This window comes from Eleginops maclovinus, chromosome 4 (assembly GCF_036324505.1).
Source record: "Eleginops maclovinus isolate JMC-PN-2008 ecotype Puerto Natales chromosome 4, JC_Emac_rtc_rv5, whole genome shotgun sequence".
Lineage (NCBI taxonomy): Eukaryota > Metazoa > Chordata > Actinopteri > Perciformes > Eleginopidae > Eleginops > Eleginops maclovinus.
Window position 1 is genome coordinate 6,299,501 of NC_086352.1, and position 25,320 is coordinate 6,324,820.

The following is a 25,320-nucleotide window of genomic DNA, read 5'->3' on the forward strand; positions in this document are numbered from 1 at the left end:
GTTTAAAAAGTTGGATCTTTCCCAAACACTTCCTCCAGGTCTGCTGTTTCTGTCTCTTCTTATCGTGGCCTCTCATCCTGTGCACGGCGCAACACTTCCTAACCGCCGCGCTGCTCTGCATCATTATTTCTCCGTGGCTGACGGTCACATGTTGCTGAGGCTGATTCAGTGTCTTCCTGTTTCTCTCTGCAGATCCACCGAGACAGAGAGGCGTCGTTTCATCAGCCGTGCAACGCTCCACACTCAGGTAAGAGCTCCTCTCAGCCGCTAATGATCCCCCCTCTCTGGTCCTGTGTTCAAATGGATTCTTCCCTGCCTGTTTCTTCTTGATTTATGGGTTCATAAGTCACTCTGCAAGGTAGCTTTACCATCAAATGTAGAAGTGGGTCATTCATGCATTCACTGTTCGAGGTTGTGTCCTTCTGCCTGTGAAGCTCTTCGGTTTGAAGCTAACGCAAGCTGTTTGAGTCCGGTTGAAGTGTTTGTACCAAAAAGAAAAGCACTTTTATATCCTTGGAGCCTCAGCTGTTGGCAACAGCTTTTTATTTTTGGATTTCTTCTCTAAAAGCAGCTTAACAACGTCTGTCTGCTTTTGTTTTTTCACTCAAAAGAGGAAATTGAGACTTTACTTGTCTAGTCCCCAAAGCCACATACTGATGTTTTTGGAGTGATCCTCTGACAGTCTTTGGGGTTCTTTACTTAATATCTTTGGTCTGTGTCATGCCAGTTAATTCCAAGTATTCTGAGGTTTTGTCCAGGAGGAACATTACGGAAACAGCACATAAACCACGCTGAGTGCTTTCTAATGTTCAAAGCTGATGGTACGGCGGCTAAATGTGATAATTAAAAGCACATCTTGGTTACAGGAGCTTGTTAAAAGTGAAAAAGGTCATCAGGAGTGGAGCTTTTGAGATTTATTGGAGCTGTAAAGCATCCTTAAATGACAGAATGCTCAGACTGGATATCATTGCATGGATACAAGCCACCAGTATGGAGTTGAGGCTTGGTAATTGTCTACCAGTTCCACAGTTCCAGTAACAGTTGGTGGTTTTCCAGTTGACCCTCTTTGTGTGTGAGTTGACCTTTAGGAAGTGACCCTACAGCTATTTGTGTGCGCGGTGTCTCAGAGGGATGACCTTCTGATGATGTCTTTTTGTAGGCCCACCCAGAAGTTAGCGTCGCAACGGCTCCATCCACAAACTTCCAATGGGATTTCACCGTTGGAAGTTTGGATTATTAAAGAGACAAGGCAAAACTAAACGCAAATTACATCAGGGTTGCATGACTGGGCATCACCACTGCTAAGCTAAAGGCGAACTCGTGACTAGTCGACTCATATAGACCACCGTCTTTATGACACCTAGAGGCTCCAGAGGTGCACAAGTGGTCTTTTTGCTGACGTCAGGGAGCAAAACATGCACATCTCTTCATCGTGTGTGCACCACAGACTTTATTTCAGACTTCTAACCACAAACTTGGTGAAAATAACTGTTGTCTTTCTGGGTTTTAAGATCACACTTTGTGATAAGAGCGCTAGTTTAGCTAACTCTAGGCTCTCGCACGTCAAAGCGTCATGGTGTTTCCCACAAGCATCTTGTCTTCAACCGGGTGAGGCAGCTTTGCTTTCAATACTATCAGTGGTTTTCTTTGATTCCATTTCGTTGGTGTTTTCAAAATGAACTCTAGTGGTTAGCATGCCTCAAGCTCAGCTCAGATACTTCTGGAGTACTCTTCTATGTAGCACATGTTCGTCAAGGTACTTCTGTCTCAGATCGAACACACTTCATGTGCTTGAGAAGTTAGATTAGAATCGGAGGATGAAACCCTCTTTAGTGTCACATACATGCACACAGCAGAGCACACACAGTGAAATCGGTCCTCTGCATTTAACCCATCCTAGTACTAGGAGCAGTGGGCAGCTATTGTGCAGCGCCCGGGAGCAATGGGGAGGGGGGATTGGAGGTGTTCGGTGCCTTGCTCAAGGGCACCACAGCAGGGCCTAGGAGGTGAACTGGGACCTCTCCAAGTAGCAGTCCACCTTCCATATTTCAAGTCTGTTTGGGGACTTGAACCGGCGACCCTAAGATTCTCAGTCCAAGCCCCTACTGACTGAGCCACTGCTGGAGAAGATCAACACTTGTCTTTTCAATCCTTTTTTTTGGTTTGTCAACATCTGTTGTCCTTGCCCTTCTGCTTTGTAGGCAAAATGGCGACAATTGACATAAAGTTTTGTACGTTTTTGGTCATAAAAGAGCAGTCATTTGAAGTTTGATCTCATTGTGGAGCTATAGGGAAGCATGCCGGGGATTAACAGAGGCATTAGGCTTCTTTATATTGAGTGCATGCATGTTTTTACTAGCAATGAATCCATTGAGTTATTTCAGTCACACTGCTAGTTTTCTAAAAACAACATCAGCTCCTTGCAGTAAGCAGAAGAGCGTTGCAGCTGTAGAGATTTATCTCTCAGTGTACGGGTAATGACTGTCGAATAAATCTCTATTAAGGCAGGAACAGAAACAAGATCCTCAGACCTCTTTAAAATGAGTGAGTCTGCGGGGAGACGGGTGTCAATAAAACTCCTCCGACAGATCGATAGTGCCTTTTATCTGCGGGGGCAAACAGATTAAACATCAGTGTGTCAGAGAGAGAGAGAGAGAGAGAGAGAGAGAGAGAGAGAGAGAGAGAGAGAGAGAGAGAGAGAGAGAGAGAGAGAGAGAGAGAGAGAGAGAGAGAGAGAGAGAGAGAGAGAGAGAGAGAGAGAGAGAGAGAGAGAGAGAGAGAGAGAGAGAGAGAGAGAGAGAGAGAGAGAGAGAGAGAGAGAGAGAGAGAGAGAGAGAGAGAGAGAGAGAGAGAGAGAGAGAGAGAGAGAGAGAATCAGGTGAAGTAAGTCAGAGGCTGATGGAGAAGGAACAGCAGTGTCAGACTAGAATAAAACCGTCACATGGGTGTGGTGGGATTTCCTGCAGCTGGGAGACGTTGACATCACTTCCTTTTTGGTGAACATCTCTCCATGTATTCCTCTGTTTTGGCAGGAAACTGGTTGACTATCCTTTAAATCCCTAAGCCACCCTTAACATGTGGGAGCTCTTTGCATGAGTCTCACATTACTGCTGATCAGCTGCTAGCTTGACTTCCGTGTTGTCTTTTAAATTGTGTACTGCTGTGCTTATATTTGCTGTTTGGAGGGCACAAGTCAGGGGTTTCCAAACTAAGGCCCCCAAAAGTTCTTAAAGTATAATGTGGTATGACCCACACCTGAAACTTGTGCTTGCCTTATATTGTGCTTCTTAAATATATATGTAAACATGAATTACACCGTAGTATTCATGTGTTAATGAGCCTACTTTTCAAATAAATTCAGTCATTAAAGTGTAAATCATATTCTCACAAGCCTTAGTTGATTAAAAAAAGCCCAGTAACTTATTCATATAACACGCTGGGAATAAACCCTTCGTATTTCCCCTTATTATAATCAATCTGAGGCTTCTGCTTTAAGGAATGAGCTGAAGCACTGTTTGTAACAGAATACATATACACCTATGTAAAGCTGGGATGTAGACTCTCTTCAGTATCAAGCATCATTTACCTACATTTGATTTAATTTTCTAACTTCTAACTTAACTAATGAGGCGATATACATACAGCCGCGGGAACAATTAAGAGAACACTCTAATTATTTCTAAGTCTTTATCTCTACATGTATGGCAGCCAATCCAGTGTCTGTTGAATTCCAACACGGAGAAAAATTGCCAGTAGTTTATAGAATACCATTTTTTCAAAGACATGTCTATAAAAAACAAAACAGGAGAAACTGATAATGCTGACGTGGTCTCTTCATTCTTTCCGGGGCTGTATATATATATATGTGTTTCTGTATGTGGCCCTCAGGGAAAAAAGTTCCCTTGCTCCCCAATGCAAAGTAAAGTGGATAAATGTATATATTATTTAATCAATGCAATGACAACATAATACAGGTGATAGTAGGAGCCAATTCTAACTTTATTTGTGGTTTGTAATGTATTTATTTATATTTGGGGCCAGAAATAGCAAGCATATCACATCATAATTAGGTTGTTTCTTCTCCGCTCGAGATAAGAAACTCTGCTGCACTTTTTTTGACATGCCTTGCTATTTCTAAAGAGGAGAACATTTTCTAAGAAAGTTTCCTTCATTCATTTTATTCTTGTGTTAAGATCAGCAGAAGATCCAGGACATTAAAAACCGATCCAGCTTTTGCAATGCCATCTTTCTGTAGCAAAGAACCAATACATAATTTGCCTCGACATCAGAAATACATCAATCCTCTATGAATGAATTCGGCCTGAGAGCGGGGAGCTGTCTGTGTCGCGTCATGGACCCGGTTGTGCATCCCATAATATATCTGGTTCATGTGGTTTTTTTGGATGCTGCTGTTCCTGTGTTTCTCTGGCCTTTGCGGAGAGTTATGGTTGTGCTTTAAAGTGCTGTTTGTGAAGCAGCATGATACCACGTTTATCTTGGGTGAAGTCCGACTCAGGACCCTCATTTATACCGGAGGAGACACGCTGCGAGTGCCTCTGATTTCAGGTCAGAAATAATACAGTGGAAAACAGAGATGCAGCAGTAAATGGTGGTTATGAATCACAGCGACGGTTTGGATTACAGTTAAGAAATGTGCAAGAAACACAGCGGACGACAGATTTATGTTTCAGCTGAAAACTGCTTCATTTTTCTGCTTCTTTTGGAAGAAAAAGTCACAAAACAACTAGATTTTATTATAGTAGTTTAAAGTTGTGGATGTGTGTTTTGATTAGATCTACTTTATTGATTCCAAATGTAACTGTATATATATATATTATATATAACTCTGGTTCATTTTATTTTGAGATTTGAACATTTTAGAATTGTTTGTTTGTATTTTCTAATTATCCACAGGGCCTTGTTTTGTTTTATGCCGCTGCAACAAAAAAAATGGTCCAGTTTGGGATTAATAAAGTCCTTCTATCTTATGTGTTTACAAGGCTTTGCCAATGAGTTAAACATATTATAACAAATAAAAGAAACAAGAAATATATCCAAGGAACAATTCAAAAACATAGGAAATAAAAAGGAATAGACTGTATTTCATACGTTGAGTATAATATATACTATGTTGATTATGTAAGTGTGTAAAGCAGTTTAAAATGAAGACCTAAACGCAAGGAGGCAGCGTGTGTGTGTGTGTGTGTGTGTGTGTGTGTGTGTGTGTGTGTGTGTGTGTGTGTGTGTGTGTGTGTGTGTGTGTGTGTGTGTGTGTGTGTGTGTGTGTGTGTGTGTGTGTGTGTGTGTGTGTGTGTGTGTGTGTGTGTGTGTGTGTGTGTGTGTGACAGCTGTCAAAGCTCACAATCCCCTGCTAGTTTTAGGGGACAGGTGTGAGGGGGTGGAGTCCGACAACAACTCTCCCAGAATCCACTTCTGTCTCGCCCCAATTTGCCACTCCCCCTTCAAACACACACACACACACACACACACACACACACACACACACACACACACACACACACACACACACACACACACACACACACACACACACACACACACACACACACACACACACTTCTCATTGACACTGTGGGATTCTCCTGGGCTGTTGTGGCGTTAGAGAATATGGGGAACAAAGCGTGCAGCTTCTGAGACTCTGTGAAGGTTGAGCTCTGTGACGGTCGGGGTCTAAGGTCAGTGGGTTCTCAAGTTGGTTTTATGTTCACGGTTGTGCCTCCTGTAGTGTGTTGTGTAGGTTTTTAGTGCATGTTAATGGTCTGCAAAGGCTGAAATCCCTGTGTTATCCATGCCTGAAATGCTTCCATTGGACTCCTTAGTTTACTTCTGGAACAAAGTGACATCATCGCACGTGATAGACTAAGACATCTCTAAGCTGTTGACCAATCACAACAGATCCTCCTTAAAGTGCAGAGGCTACATACTGATATACACCTGAACATCAGCAGGAGAGGACTCTTTAAAGTAGAGACAATTCATACTGATATACACCTGAACATCAGCAGGAGAGGACTCTTTAAAGTAGAGACTCTACATACTGATACACACCTGAACATCAGCAGGAGAGGACTCTTTAAAGTAGAGACTCTACATACTGATATACACCTGAACATCAGCAGGAGAGGACTCTTTAAAGTAGAGACACTACATACTGATATACACCCCGAACATCAGCAGGAGAGGACTCTTTAAAGTAGAGACTCTACATACTGATATACACCTGAACATCAGCAGGAGAGGACTCTTTAAAGTAGAGACTCTACATACTGATATACACCTGAACATCAGCAGGAGAGGACTCTTTAAAGTAGAGACTCTACATACTGATATAACCTGAACATCAGCAGGAGAGGACTCTTTAAAGTAGAGACACTACATACTGATATACACCTGAACATCAGCAGGAGAGGACTCTTTAAAGTAGAGACACTACATACTGATATACACCTGAACATCAGCAGGAGAGGACTCTTTAAAGTAGAGACACTACATACTGATATACACCTGAACATCAGCAGGAGAGGACTCTTTAAAGTAGAGACACTACATACTGATATACACCTGAACATCAGCAGGAGAGGACTCTTTAAAGTAGAGTTTGTCAGTTTTCAGTTGTTACACATCTTCCGTATGTCATTGCCCCCGATCTGAGCAACACTTTGAAAAACTTCAGTCAAATGACTGCTGACTGCTCTCATCCTCCCGGGGTTGAGAGTGTGTTAATGGGGAAAATCAGCTGCGTAACATCGGAGTAAACACATGTTAATTTGACTGCAGAGGAAACGTGTCTGAGAGCTGCTGAGAGGAAATCATTTCTCCTGATTGTGTATCTTCTTTTAAATGGAATAATATATCAGGATAACAGAATGACGTCGTAAGAGGCTCATACTTCATCAAACTTCTTAGAAAGTCTGATGTGAAATATTTAGCAGGAAGATCATTGCAAGTGTTTGGTTTCCTTCTTTCATTTCCCCAAATTACAGCATGATTTCTCAGTGCTCAGACATGTCACTGACTTGATGCAACCCCCCACCTCCCATGCTGTGGTGCTTGTTCTGCAGAAAACAGTCAATCAGCTGCAGGAAGTCAACCCCCCTTCGTTTGTTATTACAGTGTTACAGACTCCTGCTAAATGAGGGGCTCTGTCATTGACCCCTCCCTGCACCACCCTTTTTCCACCCCCCCCCAACGCCCCCCAGCTCTCCTCAGGAGCAGCTGATGGTTCAGCCTCAGGATTCCTACAGCGCCCACGCCCTGTATTCAGAGATTGCATTTTCACCATCTGTTAATTATATATCTTATGAATCCATTTCTTGTTTTTGATCTATATTTTATTTGGCATTTTACTGTAACTCCTTATGTTTATACTAATCTGTATTTTCATTTATGTTATCCTTTTACTACACAGCCTATCAATTACTTCTTCATTTTATTGGACATTTACTTCAACTTTTTGTGTCATAATACTTTTATTTTATAGTATTTTTATTATGCATTAGTCCTTTAAATACTATTTTTTATATAAGAGTTGTTTATCGTACTTAACTTAAGTGCACACTCTTATATTCATGTTAATAATTATATTTTTTAAATACTTTTCCACATTTTTCCTTCAGCTTCTTATTTTTTTTACAAATATGTTTTTTATTGCACACTTTTTTCCTTTATTATATTCATATAAACCTGTGATTTAATTTATTTAGATTTATTTTTATTGCACATACTTTATATTTAGAGAACTAATTTCAACTTATTTATCTATTATTTTTTATATAAACGTAGAGCAACTGTCACGAAGCCATACTTCCTCCAGGATAAATACATGTTTCTGACTCTGATATTCAGTGACTTTATTTACTATACATATGATATGTTCCCACAGAGTCCCGGCTCACAATGGGAACTTCCTCTTGCTTACAGGAGCCCAGGGAAATTGTTCCAGAGGGACGAAGAATAACTTCCGCTTTCCCGTCAGAAATAGACACCAGCAATGATGAAACTCACAAACATAGAGCATGATCTCACCAGCTGTTCTTGGCTGAAGCAAGCCTTCTATTATCCTTCTGTTTGTGCGTGCAATCTTCCTCTTTTAGTAAGCCCGGGTTATTATCTGTACATGTCCATACATGTACAGAAAAGTGCACGCCACAATGATGCATAGTGTGCAGACTTCAGTTGTCATCCAACGAGGGGGCTTGTAAAAACATCTGAAATAGAGTTGAAACCCCGACATGGCTCGTGGTGGCATGCTGTTTAATACCCTTTGGTTAAAGAGAAGTGGGATCTGAAGCTGAAGGTTCACCGTGACGGCCGTGTTGTTTCTGTGGGAGATATTTAATGTCGTTGGCTGGGATTCAGGTGGGGAAGTGTTGGCTTTAGCTTCTATACCACTGGAAACACACACCCACTGACACCTTCTGACATCTGGCTTTTATCTTTAGTTGGAAAGGTTGCACTTGGCATCCATTCCCGGGACAAACACCCTCAGTATTCAGCTTCAGCTCCGATTGACAGTGATGGAAACATGACACGAGAGGGGGGGAAATGTTCGTGGTTATCTGCACGATGCTGTGGCGTGCCCCGGATTTACACTTGAAATGTCTCGTGAGATTTGGACAAACATCTGAGTGTGTTCTCCTCAAAGCGTCCATAGACAGAGACTGTATTTGTACATCTCTGATCAAAATCATTGCTTAATATCCATCTTTGTTTTGGATTGAGAGTTTTAAAGAGACACTGAACAGATCTAAAAGGGAATCAACAGGGATTGTATTGACTCTGATTAAAACCAGAGATATTCAGGCAATCATTTTCCTTTACTACCATATAAAACATACAATGAGCTTCCCTCAAATCATCCAGACTCCTTTGACAGAGGAGGTCATTTTACCGGCTGATCATTCAACAAACAACGCTGCTTTGATAGTTCTGAAATAGAAGCTTGGACCAGTTACAGATTTGAAAAATAATGAGGATCCATTGAATTGAATTTATACTTAAATATTGCTTGTGAGATTTAGTGCAATTGCTAAACAACTTACAATGAGTTTGCCCTTCTCAAAGCCACCAGACTCCGTTCACAGAAACAGCCATTGTACTTATCCATTAGAACAGAAACCATCTTTGTAGTCTTTCCATTTTTGAAGCAACGCTGGTTTTAGGTTTTGAGAGACTACAGATTTAGGATCGTTGTTTCGGGTCTTTTCGTGACTTCTTTCACCTATTTTTCGTACTTTCTGAAGATGCCGTTTTAGAATTTTGTAGTGAGATGTAATTGAAAGTGATAAGCATAAAGAGACCACAGGCCAGCTTCAAGAGACTGAGCCCCAGTACATGGGTAACCAGTTCCACCAATGTGTTTAGCAGGTTTTCCAGTCTTTAAAAACCCTGCAGGTACATGCGATATATGTGTGGGTGAAGGGGATGACTGAAGTGTGTGGCTCATGTTTGCAAAAAGAGGTGTTATTTCTTATTTTATGAAAAGAAAAGTGCTTTTTGAACAATAAAGCATGGAAACATGTCACAGAAGAGTCTCAAAAATGCTGATCTCAACCTGAAAATGAGCAGGATATGGTCAAATCTCAGAATTTCCCCTTCCTCCTGTCACAGCTTTACACTAGGCTGTGTTATCTCTAACTGCTCCTGATCATAAAGCTGTTAAATGTAGAGGAAATGACTTCTAGCTCATCATTAGCTGCTACAAAACCCTGCAGAACACCGACTGATGGTCCGTGTGAAGCTGCTGTTTTGCAGTCCGTCTCTGAGTGAGATCTCCCCCCCACTTCTGCTCCCAGACTCTTTAAACAAACAAACAACAGTTGTTTTCCTTCACAGTTCAGGACAGTCAGGACAGTCAGCCATTGATCCGACAGGCCTTTCACACCTTCTCATATTTCCCAGAAGTCTTTTCACTGGTGTCCAACAGACCGGCCTGTGTTTCAGAGGAGGAATGAGAACATGTTATGGCAGAAACACGGGAGCGTTCGGCTCTGACTGAATCTACAGAGGAAGCAAATACTCACATCCTTTACTCAAGAGAAAGAATTAAATCCATAATCTAGAAGTACTCCATCACAAGTATTATGTTGTTAAGTAAAAGTACAGAAGTGCTCCTGTTACATTCATATTCCTCCCCCCTTTCCAAGTTGTCCAGTTCACGTTTTCCTCGCATGTTCATCATGTTTTAAAAAAAGAAATCTCACATTTTTCGCCAGAAAATGTGAGATATTTTAACGTTTTTCTCAGGTTTTCTCACGTGTTCCACTTCATTTTCTATTCCTGTTTTGTTTCTTTGTTAACACCCTGTTGTGGTTGTTGTTGTGTGTTTCAGGTTCCTCACAGTCCTCAGAGTTTCCCAGTTTGCCCAGTAGAACCAGCAGCTGTCCCTCCAGCGCTCACAGAGACTCCGGCAGCGACATCGAGAGCTTCCTGGGCGCAGAGCCGGGATATGACAGCGTCTTCAGAAAGGTCACAATCAAAAACATGTCCTCTTTAATCCTGTAGCTCGGTGGGGAAGCTTCACCTCCAGAATAGAAACATCCCGTACCGTACATCTTGCACTTTAAATAACCCACAGTTGATCGTCAGTGGTCATCAAACGCGTCTTTTGGCCAAACCTTAATAATTCAGATGCTAATTATGACAATTTCCCAACAATGGCTAATAGCATAACGTAGCATTTGATGTAACTCGCACTTTTATCCAAAGCGACTACAATAGGTTCATTTAAGCATTACAAACACAGGACTGCAGGAACACGAGGCTTTTAGCCATTTTAAGGACATTGGGTTCAAATAAGTCAAACATTTGTATTTGCTACGTACAGAAGTGATGAAGGAAATGCATTTTGGACGTGGATGTATCCAGCAGAAGAATATAGTGGCGCTTCAAGTTGTACGTGGGAATATTTGCAGGGGCAGAGTGTAAAATGTAAACACAGCTCTTGTATGGGTGTTCCTTCGAGTGTTTTCAGGCTTGTTGTCGAACCAAAAGGTGAAATACAATCAATGAATAAACTGATAGAAGAGAAGCTTGATTTAGCCGTCATTTCAGGGTTCAACAACTCTCACAACTCCTCCTCTGGCGGCCGTCCAGGTTCCCTCTCGCTGAGCAGCAGAAATATATCTAGTGTTCGCCCCGCAGGGATTATGAACAGGAGTACGTCAGTCTGCGCTCTTATCAGCGCCTCGAGGCTGAGATGCCAAACATCTACTGAGCATGTTATAAAGCCGGCATCTCTGACTGCACGCCGTGTGTTTCAGCTGGAGGTCTGATTGAAGGTATTGAGTTAAGCAACTCTCATTTTCTGCAGCATCGAGCACATGAAACATGCTGTGTTTAATGTGAAGCGAATGTCCTTTTTGCACTGCGAAACGGAAACGTTGACTTTAATTTAAAGTATTAAATCAACAGATTTCACATAACTGTATTAGGTTAGTATGAAGCAATAATATTCAAATCAAACAACTTTATATATATATATTTTTGTCTATGTCCCTTTTGCGGCTCCGTAGAAATATTTCATTGAAATGTTCACAATAAACTCATGCCTAAAAAGCACTTATCCATCAGTTTTCACCGCTTTAAATTATACTAAAATAGACTTAAATGCCCAGACTCATAGCCAACAAAGTCTAGTGATGTCACAAGGTCACCTGACGCAGGATTGAGAAAAAAAGTGACAAAATAAACACCATTTAAAACTCTGTCAAATGTCTCCCACACCTTCTTAAAGCTGAAGTCATGTGACCCACAAACACACACTTCAGTCACATGCACTTTGACTGAGACACACACACACACACACACACACACACACACACACACACACACACACACACACACACACACACACACACACACACACACACACACACACACACACACACACACACACACACACACACACACACACACACTCCCACAGGAAGTGTTGTCAGCACATAAAGCAGATCTTTGATTGGTCCAACAGAGGCAGCTCTGTGCTCTCTGCAGCTGCAGCACAATACAGCCAGTTAAAGCTCACACCTCCAAACCAGCATGAATACTATCCCATACCTGTGTGTGTGTGTGTGTGTGTGTGTGTGTGTGTGTGGGTGTGTGTGTGTGTGCGTGTTACAGGAGCCCTTTCCTCATGGTCTTTGTTTTCGAGACTCAAAGGTTTTTTGACAATGAAAGTCTGAAGTCCCAGGCTCCTTCAGTGCAACGTGAAATATACTTAAAGACACAAAAGGAAATATAAAATGGTGCAAGAGCGTGGAGAAAGGGCCACAACCGTGCAAGTAAAATGCAGGAATACCTTAACTATAAACAATCCAGGATAAAACAAGAGGTTTTTACATTGATAAATACACGTTGGAAAGACTACTGGTGTAGATATATAACTTCCATACTGTTCCTGTCAGGGTTTGTTTTCTCTATAGCTGTTGTTTTAATGTCAGAGCTGCTATAAAGTCTCTCGGCTCATTATCCCTGAGCTTTGCCATTTGGTCTTCATTACTCTCATTACTTCCCATTCCTGTGGGTTAAACGCTCTCCAGCTTCATTTCCACACGTGCTCCAGTGAGGAAATGCGGGTTGATGTACAACGTGAGCGGCTATAACCGTCGTTTGAAGAACAGCTGTTCTCTTCTGGGCTGTTTGTAGAATCAGAAGTCGGTTCACACATACGATGCATTGTTTTTCATGCAAGATGCAAAAACATGCAAAGGGCGACGGTGGCTGAGAGGGAGTGTGGTCGTCTTTGAACCAGAAGGTGGGGGTCGAGGAGACGTGATAAAGAGCTGTATGAGTCCAGACCATTTACCATTCAAAGGGTCTTATTCCTTTTTTTGTTCTATCTTTAATTATGTGTTTTTAACTCTTTTAAAAGCTGATTTATTTTGGATTTAATATTTATACAACACTTTTAAAGTGTGGATTCTCACAAAGTAAGACAAACATCTATTCTTGTACACTTCCCCACTGACACATCACACCATCATCCCACATAGTTATCTATAACTGTTATAAGCGGTATTTTATCTCCCTGGTCTGCATTTCACGTGACTATTTTTAACTCGCCTTATTGTATTTATTGATTACATTTCTATTTCTCGTCTTCCTGCAGAGCGATGACCCAGTGACCGGAGCAGACAGCGCCAGCGAGGTCTCCGTCTCCTGCTCCTCCACCGACGACACCGCCAGCTCCAGCCTCGAGGGCAGCCAGGGCCTCGAATGCAGCTGGAGCCCGGAAGAGAGCATCCGGACCGGGGCGGCTGTCTCTGCAGGAGGAGGAGGAGAAGCTGAGGAAGAAGCCAAAGACAGGGTGACGGAGGTGCCGAGGCGCTCCTGTATTCTCAGGAACAGCATCCGCTCTCTGTCGCCGCTCCGCCGCCACAGCTGGGGTCCCGGGAAGAACAACGGAGGGGACGCCGAGATGAACCACAGGAGGTGAGACATCATTACACACTGATCAAAGAAATGAAGGGAAAACTCCATCAACACAGGTAACAGGTAACAGGTAACAGGTAGCGCCCAGGTAAGGAGACGTCTGGGGTATCAGCCTGTGTTGAATGTGGTGTTTTTTTTTAAGGGGTTTTAAGATTACCTGTTAGCCGGGTGCAGCAACTACCTTGCATTTTGACATCATTGCTAATTTGTGGAGCTAATTTATCCCATGATCTCGGCTATATCCACAAGGCCTGGTGCGTTTACACTTCTTTTTCGGGTTAAATGAGATGAGCAGAATAGGGCCGTAGCTGTCTATGTGCAGAAATCAGTGTTAATAGAGCAGCTGTGTTGCCATTTGTTTGCTGTCGCTAGCTAAAATGCACACACACACACACACACACACACACACACACACACACACACACACACACACACACACATACACATGCTCACACACAAGACTCAGAGACACATGTACAGTAATCATCAGTGGACAGCTCACACTCACATGACACACCGTCTCCTCTCATGCAGAACACGTTAACAGCCAGACGTTGACGTCTTTATTGAACAGGAAGCTTCCGGCATTCCAATCAGCTGCTTCTTCATGCCAAGTCACATTTTAAAGAGGCAGTGTATTCTAAAATACTTGCTTTCTTGCTCTGCGTTAGAGGAGAAGACTGCTAAAGTTTGTACGAAAGATATTAAAGAGGCCCTATTATGCCTTTTGGGGTTGTCCCTCTCCTGAAAGGGGCGGGGCATCTCTAAGCGGTTGACCAATCACAACAAAGCCAACACAAGAATAGTAATAATAAAAAAACAGCCTGCATAAGTGTTGGTTTTGACCTCTCAAACCCCGACTCGTCTCACCCATCATGCACCTCCATCTCCAGAGAGGGGAAGCCGACCTTCCACAGGAGAAGGTACGGATAAATCCCGTCCACCAGTTCATGTGGTGCAAAGTGTCAGTCGTGCTAGGTGACGTAGCGTATCCTTCCTCCCACTGTCACTGTATTGTGCTCCATCCCTGCAGGAAAGTGCTCTGAGTGTGTGTGTGTGTGTGTGTGTGTGTGTGTGTGTGTGTGTGTGTGTGTGTGTGTGTGTGTGTGTGTGTGTGTGTGTGTGTGTGTGTGTGTGTGTGTGTGTGTGTGTGTGTGTGTGTGTGTGTGTGTGTGTGTGTGTGTGTGTGTGTGTGTGTGTGTGTGTGTGATACGTTTCTGTAGGTAAGACTGATTTAAATGTATAAAGATGTGGTAATAGCTGTTATCAAACGTATCTTGGCAAAAAAACACACATTTCAAGATATCATTTTCCAGCTCTGTTTATCCTCAAATACAGTGTCCATTTGGGGTAAACATATATATATATCATCCATCGGGCAACATACCTGACCGATGTGAGATGTGCTGCGCATATCGGAGTAGTACAGGACTATTTTTCATCCCCTAGCACTGTTTCTCTTTTTACATCCTCTGCAATACTTCCCTCCCATCCCTTTATCTCCATCTGTAGTCGTAGTTAGTTCCCTCAGCTCAGTGAGTGTGTGTGGGGTGGTGGGGGGGTGTGTGTGTGTGTTTGACCTTCTTTGAATAGGCTGTATTTACATTGATTTGCATTTGTCGTTGTTGTGGGTGTGTGTGCCTGTGTTTGTAGGAGTGTTTGAATGCGCTGACAGTCAGCAGAGAGTTGTTGGTGACTCAGTGAGATTTGACAGTGTGTGTCTCTGTGGGATGTAGTTATACTGGGAGGGTACTGGTTTTATTATGGCAGATATAGTCATCTTCATTCACAACCTGCAGGACAGGTGAGTTCCGATACGCTGGTTTCAGATAATCATCGTTGTTCGGTCGTTCATTTTAGGTCAGCGATGTTGAAGTGATGGATGCATTGATACCAATATTAGAAATCAGGCCTTAGATTTATCAGCTTTCAGAGACAATGGGTCCGATTTATACAATTTAATCTTTGTATGTACTCCTTATACACTGCATCTGTTATACTGTTTTTGTAGAGAATGCATGATTTGCGGATTTAAAGATTAGAAGATGATGGACAGAAGAAGGAGAGCCAGATTTATACAGTACAGCGCCTTTCAAGTGGGCTTTTTGTGGGTGTGAACCCTAGCAGCAGAGTTCTGCACGTACTAGAGTCGGTCAAGGGCGTTGTAGGTCGCCGTTTCGGTCGTCCAGACGGTAGGGGATGAAGGCGTGAACAAGGGATTCGGCTGCCGGCTGTTTTAGAGGTGGAAGAAGGCCGATTTAGTAATGGACCGGATGTGGGTGTTGAAAGAGAGGGTGGAATCCAGAATAACACTTAGGTGGGAGACTTCGGGGGAGGGAACACGCATCCATCAATGACTAGGAGGAGATGTTCAACCTTCGGGAGTAGTGCTTTGGGGACCACAACCAAGAGCTCGGTTTTGTTGAAGAAGAAGGAGGAGGAGGAGGAGGAGGAGAAGGAGAAATTGTATTGATCCCTTACGGGGAACCTTCTTTCCCCACTCTGTAGTGTTTACACATGCAGGAGAGGTGGCAGAGGAGGGAGGCTGCCAGGTACCCGGCGCCAGCGAGCAGTTTCAGGGTTTGGTGCCTTGCTCAAGGGCTGTTGGAGAAAGTTGGTAGTCATCCAGGTTTTAATGTCGGCAGTTGACTATTTAAAGGGGAGGGAGCTGACTCGATGGGCGGCTGCTGATATAGAGTTGGGTGTCATCGGGGAAGTAATGAAAATTGAGACCATGTTGGCGGATGATTTGACCAAGTATGTAGAGGGTGAAGAGAAGAGGGCCGAGCACTGAGCCTTGGTTAGCTGGGGCTGGAGAGGAGCTGGAATTTCTGATGGTGACAAACTGTTTCCATGCACAAATTGTATAACACACTGTGTTCAGCGTCTTTAAAATGGAGATCTTTAGCTTTTTCTGCCTCTTTATATTACATTTATTTAACAGTCATGGGTTCTGAACTTACAAATTAAGACATTTGAAAATCTAGTAGGATTTTGGATGGACATTTTTCATTATTTTGCAACTAATCAATAAAACTATGGGCAGATGAATCAATAATGATAGTAAACATCAGTCGGAGCTCTTTAAATACATCTGTAATTGTTGCATTTAGTTTAACGGAGATATCAGTCAAGCCTCATTTTGCCTGACATAAAAAGCCCCCGGCGAGGCGTACGGCTTATTAATGAACACTGGGTTTGCATCAGTACGTGTTATCGACCCAGGTATAAATCAGGGCTGAAGAAGTGGGATTTCTTCCTCCCCACATTTGAATGTGTTGGCCGATGATTTGCTGGATCATGGAGTGCCAAACAAACCAGAGATAAGAGAGATTTACCGCCGCAGCGTCGAGTATCCCAGCGTCCGTCCCGAAGCATCGCTCATCCTGAAATGTAGCTGCACTTTTCCTCTCCATAATCATTGTATTGGATTCTCACTGGCCTCTTATTTTCCCGCCACAGATCGATGTAATGGGGTTTGTAAATCACAGCAGCGGACCCCTCCATGCTGATGCTGGGAGACACTCGCTGCGGCTTCAGCTGTAAATCTGCAGCGAGCCCAGCGATAACTCAGCTGCTTAAACACTGTGTGTGTGTGTGTGTGTGTGTGTGTGTGTGTGTGTGTGTGTGTGTGTGTGTGTGTGTGTGTGTGTGTGTGTGTGTGTGTGTGTGTGTGTGTGTGTGTGTGTGTCTGTGTGTGTCTGTGTGTGTGTGTGTGTGTCTGCAGCAGTAGCAGGTGTGATTAGCCTATAGGGGCTCCAAGGGTCTCAAACAGATCCTGCGATGTTGGACCTGGACATTTTATTTTAAAACAGGGACCCAGACCCGTCAATGATCAACCTCTCCAATCTGTTTGTCCACACAGCTACAGCTTGGAGGGGCTCAGTGAAGAGCTGAGGGGCCCCATCACTGGTCAGGGGCCCCGGGTCCTGGAGCGTTCGAGGATGCCCCGGCTCGACATCGATCACCGTGGCTCGCTGGTTTCTCTGATCGAGGTGGAGGAGGAGCACAGCCGACTGCGTGACCCGGTCAGCTAACACACACACACACACAATGTCACGCAGTCCTGAGGGATCCTTAAAAACGTAATTCACACGAGAGGAAGATGTATTTGTAAAGCTGGAACGTAAACAAGACTTGTAAACAGTGCGGGTTCTTCAGTGTGCAGATTAGTAGGAATTAATAAACATGCTTTCCTCCGGCGGCTCCTCTCAGCTGGGAACATCACAAGTCATTAACTGTGTGGTTTTTGCTTCTTAGTTTTCCTGTTTGGCAGCTGGTGGACGTAAAGTCACAGCTTTTCAGATTAGCTTTTCCATTAGCGACACCCCCCTTTTAAATAGCCTTTATTATTTATCTAACGTTTCAGCATTTCAGTGCACCTGGTCTGCAAAGTGCTATATAAATACACTGTGTTATGTTTCCTTTTCTTTATGCAATGTGTTTGACCGAAGCTTGTTTGTGTTAAGCTGCAGATGTCGAGGCGGTATCGGCCCCTGAGGAACAGCTGTCCTACCATGACCCTCCCTCTCACCAAGTCCGTGTCCATGCTCGCCATCAGCCAGAGAGACATCGATGGTGAGTGACGAGTCGTGATGCTACCTTCTGTTCAAACTCTGTAATCTCAGCTCCGTATCATGACCCCTCATCAACAATAGAGCCCTGTTTTAAAATCAGAGCCATCCTAAAGACTAAATAAAGAGTTAGATCTCTAAAAGTGGATCTCAAAACGTGCCTCACATGCTTTTTTAAAAATGTACAGTCGATGTCTATATGAGAAGTTACCCTACATGTTGTTTCCTTTCCTCACAACTGACTATAAAAGGATGAGGATAAACAAGATCACATGTATTAAATACAACCTTCTTTGGATACACAGAGAGAAGTAACAGCTCAATATTTCCTCACCCCGAAGCATGTGCAGAAATACTCAGACTAGGAAATTACATGAGAATTGCACGATTCTGCACTTCACAATGTATGTCCAATACCAGTGAAGAAGTGGAACTAGGACATAAAAAGCATACCACCAAAACATCACTGATCACATTACATTTATCAACCAGGTTAATCAATAAAATCCCTCTATATAGCAATGGTTCAAGATCTAAATATATCACACTTACAAGTGCAGAGGAAATAAAGTGTGTAGTCTCTAAAAGCTGATTTCAAAATGTGCTTTACATGCATCCAAAAGCCTCAGTGTGCCGACAAACAGAATCATCTGAGGGTTTAAAAGTAACTCAGAGTGTAGAGGCTTTCCTAGGATGATGGGGACAAAACTAGAGTTTTCCTTTGGAGTTTTCCCTTGGACCTGCGAGGGTCTGAACACAGAGAGGATGCTGTACACACTGTAAAGCCCCCCCCGAGACACATGCTTAATGGGTGAAATTGGGCTATACTGTATAAATGATCTAGGTGGTGAGGTGAGGGGGTTAGGAGTACACTCACAGTCATCAGAAGGGTAGTTTGAAGGGTAATTGTAGTCAGTCACACAGTAGGTGACACGGGAGCTAACCAGTGGACTAACCATGCAGGTTAACTGGTTGACATCTTACTGGTTCATCCAGCTGAGGTCTAATACTCAGAACAAGAGGAAACATCAAAAACATTTCCTGATTTCTTCCCAAGTTGTTAGGCGTTACTGTTTCTCTTACCCTAACACACCCCCCCCCCCTCCCTCCTCACTGTTTCTATAACATTTATTTTATTATAACACGTTTCCTTCTGTCTGTCTTCCTTCCTTCCTGCCTGCCTGCCCCCCCAGCAGTGGCACAGCTGAGGCGTAAGAGGAGAATCTCTTTCTCTTTCAACTTTTCCCCCCTCAACAAATCTAAGCCTCAGTATCTTTACGGGGACTCCTCATCCAGTGATGATGAGGACAACCTGAGTAAGTACTGAGCTGTAGACGTAGATCCACTGGAGAGTAGCCGTGGTGTTAGAGAGGCGGTGCAGTAGTGTCCTGTTGGATCTGGACCCAATGACAGACCCAAAACCTGCTGTATTGATTGACATGTACACGTACTATTAGTCTTTGGACATTCTCTACATATTTATAGATTGTGTTTCCCACATGTTTTGGGTTGTAAAATGTAAAATGATTTCCCACACACTTTCCATTTCATTTTCCATTTTGTTAACACATTTTGTTGGACCCCTACTTCTAAAACTGGAGTGCTGAAACTTTAGAGAGGTAGCTGAATATCAGTAGAAAGAGCTCTTTTGATTTTAGGATTAAGTGAATATTTATATTGAATTATTGTACTACGATATTAATATATATACTATTATTTTTAGGGCCTGAGCAGAGACAGAGTCACTTTAATAATAATGTTGTCCTTACAGTTAATCACCTTTTTGAAGGCCTTAACGTTTTATCCAAAGTTTTTTTTACGGGGGGATATTTTTCTCGGACTCTCGCTAAACACTCAAAGTTACCAAATGGCAGCCCCTCGCTCAGGTTTCACCTAGAAATTAGAAATTTGCTAGAGATATGTAGCATGGGGAGACACTCTTAGGGACATGTCGTAAACCCAACCGGAAGACGGCTATTTTGAATTGTATGTGCAACTTTTGGTCAATTTCTGCACTTTTCTTTGGCACATTTGAACAAAGTCCTCCCACAGTTTTCATCCAATTGACTTCAAATTTGGGCAGTACCATCTTCGGACAATGGGGATCAAAAGTGCTGCAGTAGAAACACAGATAGGTCCACACCTTTCCCTCATTATCCTTTTCAAGATTTGACTTTCTGATGCAGGACAGGCCAGCAATGCTTTGCATGTTCACAAGTACGTCAGAGGATTGGAGAGAAATCACTGCCTAGGAAGTTATTCCCTTACAAAGATGCAGACCCACTTTTAACTGATTTAAAATAAGTAAAGAACATGCAGAGGTTTCTGGGCAACGCCTGCAGTGTTTGCCTTTTATGTGCAATCAAAAAAGAAACACAACTAGGTCAGAGATTGAGTTACAAACACCAACGGTTTGAAATCTAACCCTAAAGTATTGCATGGAAAGGAAAAGTGTGTGTGTGTTTTGAGAGTTCATGGGGTTGGATGTGTGAGCAGTCAGATATCTTTTGGAGCCGGTCTCCAGCAGCCATTAGAGTTGCGGCAGCGGATCAAAGGAAACACTTCGGCTCCGGTTCCTGGCCTCAGCGAGGGCCCGATCCTCGCTGCCAGAGCCGTTCTGTTTTTGGCTGTAACACATCTACACAGCGAGAGAGCAGCTAGTGTTAATACCTGGCTCCAGGACGCTAAAGGTAGCTGTTGAAGGACAGGAGGGCATGCGTTATGCACATCTCTGAAAAATTATTCCAGCCAAAAACTCACAGATTTTCTTACATTATTCTCTTGATTTTGTTGGTGTATGTTTTACATGCATCTTCTAATTTAATAAAATATTAATACACGTTTTTTTTTAAATTAACTTTGTATATTTATAGACATCAATTGAGGCTTTTTTCCAGACATTTTTCTAATCATTTTAGACATATTCTGTGTCCCATATATTTAAATATATTATTATATATTTAAAATATATAATAATATATTTTAAACATTTTTTCAAATATTTTAAAGACATTTAATTGTGTTTTTTCTCGCGCATGTTTTTAAGTTTATTTTGAACATATATTTGGATACATTTAAATTATTTTCAGACAGTTTTAAGGTGTTTTTTGGACATTAAATTCAATATTTGTTTACATATTTATAAGTATATTTTTCCCATATACTTGTAAAATGTTCAATTCTTTTCCTGTCAATTTCGTTATCATTTTATTACCACATTTTGGGACATTTTTCACATATATATTGGATCCTTTAATTCCAAAACTAGAGTGCTGAAAAACTGGAAATCCAAAGAGCTCTTTTGATTGTAGGATTAAGAATACAGAAACTGTTAGATGTGGGTGAACTGAACAGTGGCCATGTGCACACACGCTGGTTTTAAGGTCTTTTTAAGTCTAACCTATAAGTCTAACTTTGTCAAAGTTCAGGTAGATACAGAATAAACTGGTGGTTAGTGTGTTCAACCTCCAAACAGAGACTTGTATCTCCTTAAAGAGATGGAAGAAGGAGAATTTCCAGAAACACTTCAAATACAATATGTTTTACTGCTGAATCCTTGCCCTGCCGCTGACTTCCTCTCTCATTTCTCTCCAGGTATGAGGTCGTTTTCCAGCGCCTCTGGGTCACTAGCATACAGGTCAGTCTAAGACACACACACACACACACACACACACACACACACTGCAGCTGCACTTTTTATAGTCCTATAAAGACACTGTGTGGCTGTGGTTCTCTATGGGACCTTTATAGAGCTGTAGAGAGCTGCTTAAGGAATGTGTTAACAGGTAAGAATGCAGCTGTTTGAGGAGGAATTAAGTGTGTGTGTGTGTGTGTGTGTGTGTGTGTGTGTGTGTGTGTTGCAGTATATCAGAGGAGGAGCCCGGCCCTCTGCGCAGCGACGCTGATGAAAAGAGTACGACAAAAGTCAGCCGCACCTTCAGCTACCTCAAGAACAAGATGTACAAGAAGACCAGGGTGAGGGGCCACTTCTACTTGTCCTTTAAAAGCAGACCCTCCTGTTCCTCATGTGTGTTTGCTCATAATTCAGCCTCATCCTCTTTAAACCGAAACCATCCCATTTTCAAAATGCATTGATTATTTTTAGATATATCTTTTGTTATCTAGTATTTGACCTTTTATTTCTGGCGTTTTAATATTTTCCATAGATTATTTATATCATTATATTTAGAAATCTTGCACAATATTATTCAGACCTTTTATTACAAATATATATTTTGTTTCAGAGATTTTAAATTATGCTTCAGAGGATTATTTACATATTCATAAGACATCTTCTTCGGAATTGTTGTCATATTTTTCTGAGTTCTTCAATTTTTTTAGACATTTAACAAAATATTGTTTTGGACATTTTGCAAATCTTTTTCGGCCGTATTATTACATATTTTTAGGACAATTTTCCGTTATTTTTCAGACAGTTCCCAAAGATTTTTCAGACATTTCAGTACACATTTTTCTAGTACATGTGTTAGATTTCCAAATGACCCTGATAAACAAAAAACTGGGCCCAGATATAACCTCAAACTCTGCAGGCGTTGCAGAGAGGCACAGAGGGGTGAACAGGAAGTGAAACAGGAAGCTGGATCTATGGTTTGATAATCTCTTCTCTAACCTCAGTCCTCGCTCTGCTTTTAAAGAGACAGCTCTGCTACAGACACCATCGCACCCGAGGTCAGCGTTATTGATCGTGGTTTTGCAGATAATAAGACCATTTACAGAGCCTTGATGTTCAAATTGACACCCGGTCATTGACTTGCATCCATAATATACTCTCTATATATACACAATATTCAGTGACAACCAAAGAAGCCACCTCAGCGACCACAGACCCGTCACACACCACACTCTCCGTCAGATTGAAATGGATGAGGCTCTTTAAAATCAGAGATGGGAAAACCATCTCCTCTTGATTTTGCGGCGCTCCTAATTCAGCCTGCTTGTACACCAAGGAAAAATGAATGCACGTTATTACTTTTGCTTTAGATGGTACGAATGAAGCGCAACTCACATATGTTTGGGGAAATTAACCAAGATTTTTTAGGATCATTTTTCTCATAAATGTTGTGCTTTTTTTCCACGTTTTTTGCACATTTTCGGGATGATTTATTCATTCATTTCTTTGCATGTCAGCAGTCTGGCTGTGCCCCATAGACTCTGAAGGTGGAAACATTTAATAAAGATGACAGAGCTAGTCCCAAAGTTCTTTAAGAGGATATAGTTGATGCAATTTTGACGCAGCGTCTGCAGCACAGTGAAGAAACAGCCGCTCACTTCCTCATCGTCTTTTCCCTGATGGAGCCTTAGAGCTGGTAGCAGCTTCAGACAGACACAGACACACTCACAGGGATGTTGTACAGGAGGTTCGCGGGGAGCCATGGCTTCTCACTGAGGTGGAAATGTTGGCTGGAGGTAGGCTGATAGAGTTCATTATATTGTCTGTTTCAGTATCGTGTTTAAAGGCTCGCTGCAGCTGAGGTCTTTTCTTCCAGTGAAGTCATCGCCGGTTTAAGGGCCTTCCACTCTTTGTCGCTCAGATGTCGCAAGAGGCTACTTCTGCATGCTTGTAGCCAAAATGTAAAACATTTAGAGTATTTTTTGTCAGCTTCTTCCTTCACCAGCTCAGGCTAGATGTATAAGTATATATATATAACGTACACATCTAAGACCAGAGCTGGTGTTGGTTTAGAGGATTTACTCATTTAAAGTGAAAATATGTTCATAAAACAATGTGAAAAAGGTGGTTTTATAGTTGTGTTTTTACAAAATGGCACTATGTACACAACCTGGGATTTGGTTAAAGACTTCCTGAGTGAAAGTATGTAAAAATACGAACGTAAAGTTCCTTTTATGACTGTTTTATGACAGAGATGTCATTCATCAGGTAATCCCTTCTCTTTTTCTGAATGCTTTTATCCCAAAACTTAGTGGTCGTGTTTGCTCTCTGTTTCTCCACTACTGCTTTTGAGATATGTGAAGTATCATAATTAAAAGAAAAAGGATTCTTAAAACAGTCAATGTGGTTTCTAGTTTTTAGAAATGTGTCAACCTGCTGTAGCAGGAAGTGATAATGAGTGCAACGCAGAGAAGGAGGAAGTACTCAGATCCTTTACTCGAGTTAAAGTAACAATACAGCTTTTAAATCTCACTGTAAAATACAGAGTGGTGATCACACAATGTAATATCAGTCTGTAGCGTCTCTACTTTATAGAGTCCTCCTGCTGATGTTCAGGTGTATATCAGTATGTAGTGTCTCTACTTTAAAGAGTCCTCTCCTGCTGATGTTCAGGTATATATCAGTATGTAGTGTCTCTACTTTAAAGAGTCCTCTCCTGCTGATGTTCAGGTGTATATCAGTATGTAGAGTCTCTACTTTAAAGAGTCCTCTCCTGCTGATGTTCAGGTGTATATCAGTATGTAGTGTCTCTACTTTAAAGAGTCCTCTCCTGCTGATGTTCAGGTGTATATCAGTATGTAGTGTCTCTACTTTAAAGAGTCCTCTCCTGCTGATGTTCAGGTGTATATCAGTATGTAGTGTCTCTACTTTAAAGAGTCCTCTCCTGCTGATGTTCAGGTGTATATCAGTATGTAGCGTCTCTACTTTAAAGAGTCCTCTCCTGCTGATGTTCAGGTGTATATCAGTATGTAGTGTCTCTACTTTAAAGAGTCCTCTCCTGCTGATGTTCAGGTGTATATCAGTATGTAGTGTCTCTACTTTAAAGAGTCCTCTCCTGCTGATGTTCAGGTGTATATCAGTATGTAGCGTCTCTACTTTAAAGAGTCCTCTCCTGCTGATGTTCAGGTGTATATCAGTATGTAGCGTCTCTACTTTAAAGAGTCCTCTCCTGCTGATGTTCAGGTGTATATCAGTATGTAGTGTCTCTACTTTAAAGAGTCCTCTCCTGCTGATGTGTATATCAGTATGTAGCTGAGCGGCTCTGTTGTAATTGGTCAACCTGCTTAGAGATTGTCCCGCCTCTTAACCTATCACGTACAATGTGTTGGAGCGCTAGCCAATAGAAGAGCATAGTGATGTCACTCCCTTTGCAGACCATTTACATGCACTAAAACCTACAGGACACACTACAGGAAAGGGAAACCCCAGAAACAGCATGATAGGGCTTCTTTAAATCCTGCAGTTTGGTATCTAAAGGAGCTGCAGTGTGTCAGAGCTCAGCGGTCTCCTCTAACCCAGAGGCCCACGTCGGCCATTAACAAAGCTGGAAACTCCACTTTCCCGTTTCCTCTGGGTTTGGGTGGAGGCTCTGTGATGCAATCC

The 25,320-nt window shown here is 42.2% G+C and overlaps 1 protein-coding gene across 6 annotated transcripts in view; it reads left to right on the forward strand.

Annotated features, from left to right (window-relative positions):
- LOC134862884 (A-kinase anchor protein 13) overlaps positions 1 to 25,320 on the forward strand; it is a 110,938-nt gene that overhangs the window by 52,510 nt on the left and 33,108 nt on the right. For 4 of the 6 annotated variants that reach the window (XM_063880985.1, XM_063880987.1, XM_063880989.1 and 1 more), the window contains exons 10-16: positions 193 to 247; positions 10,352 to 10,488; positions 13,130 to 13,452; positions 17,318 to 17,480; positions 17,922 to 18,030; positions 21,621 to 21,663; positions 21,890 to 22,001. In XM_063880985.1, the coding sequence (XP_063737055.1) occupies positions 193 to 247; positions 10,352 to 10,488; positions 13,130 to 13,452; positions 17,318 to 17,480; positions 17,922 to 18,030; positions 21,621 to 21,663; positions 21,890 to 22,001 (942 nt within the window). The remainder of the gene's footprint in view (positions 1 to 192; positions 248 to 10,351; positions 10,489 to 13,129; positions 13,453 to 17,317; positions 17,481 to 17,921; positions 18,031 to 21,620; positions 21,664 to 21,889; positions 22,002 to 25,320) is intronic. The other 2 variants (XM_063880988.1, XM_063880990.1) reach the window with 1 other exon arrangement.